General features: G+C 41.2%; 1 protein-coding gene across 1 annotated transcript; it reads right to left on the bottom strand.

Annotated features, from left to right (window-relative positions):
• Positions 1 to 1,362: 1,362 nt before the first annotated feature.
• Positions 1,363 to 7,887, bottom strand: TM4SF19 (transmembrane 4 L six family member 19). Its single transcript, XM_059922107.1, has 5 exons — positions 7,696 to 7,887; positions 7,212 to 7,289; positions 5,064 to 5,233; positions 4,629 to 4,812; positions 1,363 to 1,401 (listed from the first exon to the last, which is right to left on the bottom strand). Exons 1-4 carry the CDS (start codon positions 7,873 to 7,875, stop codon positions 4,632 to 4,634), a joined length of 609 nt encoding a protein of 202 aa, XP_059778090.1. The 5' UTR covers positions 7,876 to 7,887; the 3' UTR covers positions 1,363 to 1,401; positions 4,629 to 4,631.

The following is a 7,887-nucleotide window of genomic DNA, read 5'->3' as shown; positions in this document are numbered from 1 at the left end:
AAGGTGATTGATAACCTTTGACTCCTGCTAAGAAAACATTGCCCTCATGCACTGCTGATGCACATTCTTAAATTGTTTTCACAGAAACCAGGACCCCCACCAGATGGAAACTGCTGACTGCAAATGCTAGACCATAGACTGGCTGGAGCCAGAGATTCGATGATTGAGATTCCTGAAACTTCACCCAGTTACCTCACCACTAACCAATCAGAAGAATGTCCAGGAGCTGATCACACACCCTGGGACCCTCACCCCTAATGTTGCACTGAAAGCCATTGGGGAATATGAGTCTTTTGAACACTAGCTGCCCATCCTCCTTGTTTGTCACCCTGCAATAAACGCTGTACTTTCCTTCACCACAACCCAGCATCAGTAGATTAGCATTCTGCAATATTGGCAGAATTGATCAGTTGCAAAAAGAGACCATATGGCTCTCAAAATCTGAAATATTATCTGGCCAGGCAAAACTATATATATAAAAAAAAAGATAACTAAGTGAAAAAATATATTATCTGGGCCTTTACAGAAAAAGTTTGCAGTGTCCTGCTCTAATCCATAACTGCCAACCTGCAGTTCCCCCAGCCTCACCACACTCCTGCTCCAGGGCAAAAGTCAGGAAGGAGCAGACTTAGGATGCCTTTCCTGCTTATGAGCACCAGTCCTGGTCCTGTTTTAGAAAGCTGTATTATTCTGCCAGCTTCAAAAACTAGGAAGAAATTCCCCCAACATGCATCCTGAACAAATATCCCAAAACAGGAGAGAGGGAGGTGCTCTGCTTTCCACATTCCACACTGAAGGAGCTGTGGCATCACAGTTCTCCACCCACACCATCCTGTGTCTCCCCTTTTGAGCTTCTATTTCCTCTGCTGGGAAAATGCTTCCTTCCCTCTTTGCTGGGGTAACCATTTCAAGAATCAGTTCAGACATGACTGATGCCTTCCTTCATCTCTCACAGATCCTCTCCTTAGAGGTTCCTGGTTCCTTCAAGCTCTCATTACATCCTGGGTTGACCTCTAACATGGTCCCTACCATATGACATTCAAATTATTAGTAGATGAGTTTCCCTAATATGACCATGAGCTCTTCAATGACAGGGCAGGGCCCAAGGGCAAGGACCATGTCTCAGTCATTTTTGAATTCACAGCATGCATGGCAGTGCCGAGCACACAGTGGACACTCAGTATATACCACTTATTGAACTGCACTGAACACTGGTGGATTAGTCAGCTCAGGCTGCCATAACAAAATACCACAGACCGGGTGGCTTAAACAATGGAAATTTATTTTCTGGAGGCTGGAAATCCACGATCGAGGTGCCAACAAGGTTGGTTTCTACTGAGGCCTCTCTCCTTGGCTTGCAGATGGCTACCTTCTGGCTGTGTCTTCACATGGCCTTTTCCTCTGGGCTCCCATGGAGAGACAGATCTGGTATATCATCCACTTTCTTTTTCCCCACATCTCTTTAGCATATACTAAATTCTCACAAATATTTAGTTCTATCTCTGGGCTCCCTAGTCTGATGCGTAAATTTGTCCATTTAATGTACTACACTGTTTGAATTATTGTAGTTTTATATTAGCTTTTAATATCTAGTAGAGTTAGTCCCACCTCACTGCCTTCTTCAGAAGTTTCCTGGCTGTCCATTTTTCATGTGAACTTTAAAACCAGCTTATTCCATATCCTCTTCCACCAAATCTCGGTGATTTTATTCATCATGTTAAATTTATAGATTAGTTTAAGGGCATTTATATTTTATGATGTTAAGTCTTCCTATCCAAGTTCATGGCATGCCTTTATATTTGTTCAAGTTTATTTTGTATCCTTTAGTAATATTTTAGTTTTCTTCAATAAGTATTTCACATTCTTGTTTTGTTGGTAACTAGGTTTTTTTTTCCCTCTTTTGTTTCTAATGTAAATGGGAGTTCCCCATCTCCATACCTGTTAACTGCTTGTTGTTTGTATACATGAAGATTTTTGATTCTGTATATTTATTTTGTACCCAGACACTGTATGAAATTCTCTTATTGTTTGTAATATAATTTATTTGGGTGCTCTAGATGTGTAATCATATTGTCTGAATATAATGATAACTTTACCTTCTTTCCTATTTTATATCTGTTAATTTCCTTTTGAATACTTGCTTGGGCTAATACCTCAAGAACAATATTAAATGATAGTGACAATAGTGTCATCATCTTATTTGCAACTTTAATGAGATTGTTTCTAGTATTCATTAAGCATGATGCTGACTTTTGAGTTGAGACAGATACGTTGTATTATGATAAGGAAGGACCTGTCTTTTCTCGTTTTCTTAAGTTTTATTAAGAATATATGTTGAATTTTATCAAATGCCTTTTCAGCATTTATGAAGAAAATCATTAGGATTTTTTCCTCCTTAAATCTATTAATATAGGCGACTAAACTTTCTGAAACTTAATCATGCTTTTATGCTGGAAATATACAATGTCATTTTTTTAGGTATAATTGACATATAACATTAGATTTATTTCAGGTGTACAATATAATGATTTGATTTTTGTATATATTGCAAAATGATCACCACAATAAGTCTCATTAACATCTGGCACCATACATTAGTTACAAAAAAATTTCTTTTTCTTGTGAAAAGGACTTTTAAGATCTATTCTCTTAGCAACTTTTAAGTATGCAATACAGTACTATTAACTATAGTCACCTTGTTGTACATTATATCCCCATGACTTAACTATTTTATAAGTGGAAGTTTGTACCTTTGACTCCCTTCACCCATTTCTCTCACTCCCCAGCCCCAGCTCTGGCAACCACTAGTCTGTCACTGTATCTATGAACTTGGTTTTGTTGCTATTGTTGTTTTAAATTCCACATGTAAGTGATATCATATGGTATTTGGCTTTCTCTGACTTATTTCACTTAGCATAATACCCTCTAGGTCCATCCATGTTGTCACAAATGGCAAGATTTCATTTTTCTTATGGCTGAAGAGTATTCCATTGTGTGTGTGAGTGTGTGTGTGTGTACCATATCTTCTTTATCCATTAATCCATTGATGGACACTTGGGTTGTTTCCATGTCTTGGCTATTGAAAATAATGCTACAATGAACATGAGGGTGCAGATATCTTTTTGAACTAGTGTTTTTGTTTGCTTCAAATAAATACCTAGAAGTAGAATTGCCGGATCATATGGTAGTTCTTTTTTAATTTTTTGAGGAACCTCCATACTGCTTGCCATACTGGTTGCACCAGTTTACATTCCCACCAACAGGGCACAAGGGTTCCTTTTTCTCCATATCCTCACCAACATTTGTTATTTCTTTCCTTTTTGATAATAGCCATTCTAACAAGTATAAGGTGATATCTCATTATGGTTTGGATTTGCATTTCCCTGATGATTAGTGATATTAAGCATCTTTTCACGTACTTGTTGTCTCATCCTCTTCTCATAAGGATGCCAGTCTTATTTGATTAGTGTCCCACTCTTATGACCCCATCTAACCTTAATTAGCTTCTTAAAGGTCCTATCTCCAAAGTCACATTGAGGGCTAGGGCTTCAACCTATGAATTTTGGGAGCACATAATTCAGTCCATTAAGCTAGTGAACTTGAATTTAGAAAGTAGGGGGTCAGTTATTGACTTTACCTGAACCTAATTGACTGCTTTTGGGCAGCAAGTCCATTATCCTCTAGGAGCCTCAACTTCATCTGTAACATGTGGCCAATTTTATGGGGCTTTTGAGAGGCTGAAATGAGATCATGGCTGGAGGACATTTTATGGACTATAAGTTCCTACACAATAATAATGATAATTATTTCTACTAATATATCATCTTGCAGTTTACAATGTGATTTTTTTAATTAATTTATTTATTTGGCTGCATCAGGTCTTAGTTGCGGCACACGGGATCTTTTTGTTGCAGTGTGCCGGCTCTTCATTGCAGCGCGCGGGCTTCTCTAGTTGTGGTGCACAGGTTCTAGAGAGCGCGGGCTTAGTTGTCCCACGGCATGTAGGATCTTAGTTCCCTGACCAGGGATCAAACCCTTGTCCCCTGCATTAGAAGGCAGATTCTTAACCACTGGAAGTCCCTACAATGTGATTTAAAATGCATTGTATCATTCAACATAACATGCAAGGAATTATTATTGTTATTATTACTACATGACTACCTAAAAGGGAAATTTGTTTAAAACTCATACCCACTCTTGCAGAAAAGATTCAAGGCAGCTCATGATGAAAACACTCATATTTAAGAGGGAATTACCAGGACTTCCTTGGTGGCGCAGTGGTTAAGAATCTGCCTGCCAATGCAGGGGACACGGGTTCAAGCCCTGGTCCAGGAAGATCCCACATGACGCGTGACAGCTAAGCCCATGTGCCACAACTACTGAGTCTGCGCTCTAGAGCCCGAGAGCCACAACTACTGAGCCCACGTGCCACAACTACTGAAGCCCGCACGCCTAGAGCCCATGCTCCACACCAAGAGAAGCCACCGCAGTGAGAAGCCCACACACCGCAACAAAGAGTAGCCCCCACTCGCCACAACTACAGAAAGCCTGCGCGGCAATAAAGACTCAACTCAGCCAAAAACAAATTAATTAATTAATTAATTAATTTTTAAAATAGAGGGCGTTACCTGTTACTTCTCACAGAGGCTGCAGAAAAGGCCCAGGAAGCTGTTGATGAAATGAATGACCACCAGGAGAATCTGGAGGAGGCTGATGCACAGAAGGGTGGAGAAGAAGCACACGTGCCAAATGACAGCTTTAGAAGGCTCCAGGCAGACAGAGTTCCAGAGTGAATGGTCATACAAATAATTCCTATCCCCAAAAATAAGGAGACCAGGGGTTGGAATAAGTAAGAAAATCCCAGCAACCTTGTTAGAAACCTGGGTTCTCCCTCAGCTCTGGTCGTAGGACTAGACTTTTGAGGGTGACTATTGTTGTATTTGCAATTTTCTGAGCATCAGAGAAGCAAGATGCTAGAACGCATGACTAAAAGGAGTTTGTAGTCCATTTGTGTGTCTTTCTTTCTCTGAAGAGACTGCAAATCCAAGTTTCCATCCATTTACCTGTTATGCAGGTCTTTGAATGGGTAACCATGTTTCCAAGCCTGTGTCTGATTGAACGGTGAAACATCGAACATGCAAAAAGGACCATCTTTCAGGGCTACTCCAGAAGTGATAAAGCAAATCAAGGCTCCAAGAAAAGCCAGGCCACTTGACAGCAGAGCAGTAAGCATCTGCAGAAGGAGAGAAGAAACAGTGAGCCTGAGAGGGGGTCGTGACTTGTGGGCTGATCTGGACAAATCTAACTTCTCTGGTGCTCAGGCCTTCCCCAGTCATGGGGATGATCCTACCCACAGCACCTCCTTTAAAGCATAGCGAAGGTAGGGCTGGCTGTTGAGGGGTCACTGGGTAGAGCCAGGAAGGGGTAGGAAAGAAGGAATGGAGAAGGAGGAGACACTGGCACCTGGTCCCAGCAGCAGGTTCAGCCTGATTCAGCAGGCTCTTCAGAGCTTCTCAGCAGATTGGCATCAAAAACTTTGTCACTCTGCAGTCATTCAGTCTCTGGCTTAAAGGGTCAGACTGGTTATCACAAGCCCCCCTCTGACCCTTTTAAAAGAAAGCTGTATTTTTCAAAAGTTCCAAGCTGCCATCCCTGATTCCTCTCTTTCTCAGATCAAGCATGAAAGGAAGGAAGGGAGGAAGAGGGGAAAGAAGGAAGAAAAGGAGGGAGGGAGGGAGGGAGGGAGGCAGAGACAGAGAGAAATTACAGTCAACTCTGAAATGACTCTAGTTCTGTCATTGTACTTTTCTAGTCTGTGCACCACTCATTTCCTTCCCAAAAGATAGCAATGTGTTTATTTCCTTGGCAGGATTCTAACTTCCAGATTGGTTTCTTTCTCAGGATACTAGATTTTTTTTTCTCCTTCCCCCAAAACACATATTTTAAAATTTTAAATAAAACATATATATATATATGTGTGTGTGTGTATGTGTATATATATATATATATATATATATATATATATATATATACACAGTTTTTATAGAGAATCAGAGTCATTTTCCCACTGATGTCAAACTGGTTTAGAACTCGAGAGGGGCCGCAGAAAGCTGTGTAGTAAGTTTTGACTCTAAGTTAAAAGATTCAAGATGAATTAGTCTGACATAAGCCTAGGACAGAGGTTCTCAAAATGTGGTCCCTGTCCCAGCAACATCACATCACCTGGAAACTTGTTAGAAATGTAAATTTCCCCCCCCTCCCCATCTTGCTCCACCCCAGACCTACAGAGTCAGAAACTCTGGGGGTGGGGTCCAGCAATCTGTGTTTTAACAAACGCTGCAGGGATTCTGATGCACACATTCAAGTCTGAGAACCACTTGCCTAGGGGAAAACCAGACATGACTGAGAACAGATAGTGAATGAAATGTGTGGGTGTTTATATTTAATTCTTTAACATATAATTCTGAATCAGCAGGGTTCCCACCCAACATGTGGGCTGTAGATATCAAAGCAGGATGCAGAGTTACTGTAAAAAGACCACAAATTCATGTGTCTGAGACTGAATGAGCAATATATCTTATACATTTATGTACTGAGATTTTTCAAATATATATATAGATGTTGCTGTAATTAATAAAGTGCAAATTTATTCTGGGCCTCAGCTTCATTACCTGTAAAATGGAGAGGTTAGACTAGAATCTAGTCATCAGATGTTCTCTGGAGAATCTTTCGGCTCCAAGAAAAATTAAGAAAAATAGCCAGGAAATTTTCTATCAATGACACATGACTACAATGTACATAACTCATGTCCATATTGTTCAATAGGCTAAAACTAATAAGAACAGTTCATGTATAGCTGAATCGCATTGCTATATAGCAGAAATTAACAGGACGTTGTAAACTATACATCAATAAAATAAAAAAATATAAAAGAACAATTCCTCACATGTGTGTAGGCATTTATGGTTCATTAAGCACTTCCTCCCTGGACTTGATCCTGTTAACTTTCATTTTACAGAAGGATCTGAGATTCAGAAAACTTGCCCAAAAGCTTAGGTTTTTTAGACCCTTAGAGAGGTACGGTCAGGACCTGACTTCAAAGCCCAAGACTTCAAAGCCCAAGACTGAAATTGTCTCTTTATCACTCTGCCTCTAAAGTAATAGAATGTGGGGACATTCTAGGTATTAGAAGAGTGGAATCGGGTGCTTACACTTTGGCAGGGCCCACCCTTACTGAAGCAGCCATATCTCCAGCCCGTCAAGGAGATGAGGGTAGCTGCAGTGAGAACCTGGGGGAAGAGGGAAGAGTGTTAAAAAGAGATTGGGTAATTTACATCTCTAGCTGCCACCTGTGGCTGTTGAAATAGAGTGGTTAGACATCTCACATGGACTTAATTACCCTACCTTTCCCAGAGGGCTTGGCGTAGACTGTGGGGACCCAGTTTTGGATGACTAGCCTGATGTGACTCTATGGATGGCAACGTTCACACCAAGCCTGCCTAGTCCAAAATTCAGCAACATTTGACCAGTCTTCCTAGAGTCTTCTATCCCTTGGAACTGCTATAGACCCCACAGTCAGCTTATTAGTTCAAGCTTTTTTTCAAGGAATCAAAACACTCCCCCAACCCCCACCTCGCTGATCCACCCCTAAGGGGCACTTTGGGAGTTCACACCCAGGGAACCCCAGACACTTACCATGAGGCCTCCTCCCCAGAGCCCAGAGCCCAGCATGGCATGCCTGCCAATGAGGCCCCTCAACAGGTAGGTCACATCCCAGTTAGGAAAGAGGAGCACTGTGTTGGCCGCAGCAGCAAACAGGGCTGTAGTCCCGAGGCTCAGCCCCAGTATTTGGGAGCAGGTCCGTGAGCATGCCATCACACAGAGAGA

This window comes from Balaenoptera ricei, chromosome 4, assembly GCF_028023285.1.
Source record: "Balaenoptera ricei isolate mBalRic1 chromosome 4, mBalRic1.hap2, whole genome shotgun sequence".
In the NCBI taxonomy this organism is placed as follows: Eukaryota; Metazoa; Chordata; class Mammalia; order Artiodactyla; family Balaenopteridae; genus Balaenoptera; species Balaenoptera ricei.
The sequence above is the reverse complement of the archived record's forward strand: the minus strand, read 5'-3'. Positions and strand labels throughout refer to the sequence as shown.

What these genes read in the sequence shown, in the direction of transcription:
- TM4SF19 (XM_059922107.1), bottom strand. Translation starts at nt 7,875, where the DNA reads ATGGCATGCTCACGGACCTGCTCCCAAATACTGGGGCTGAGCCTCGGG. An exon ending in TCTGGGGAGGAGGCCTCATG is followed by an intron (nt 7,290 to 7,695) that starts GTAAGTGTCTGG and finishes CTCTTCCCCCAG; the next exon opens with GTTCTCACTGCAGCTACCCT. An exon ending in TTCAAAGACCTGCATAACAG is followed by an intron (nt 4,813 to 5,063) that starts GTAAATGGATGG and finishes TTTTGGGGATAG; the next exon opens with GAATTATTTGTATGACCATT.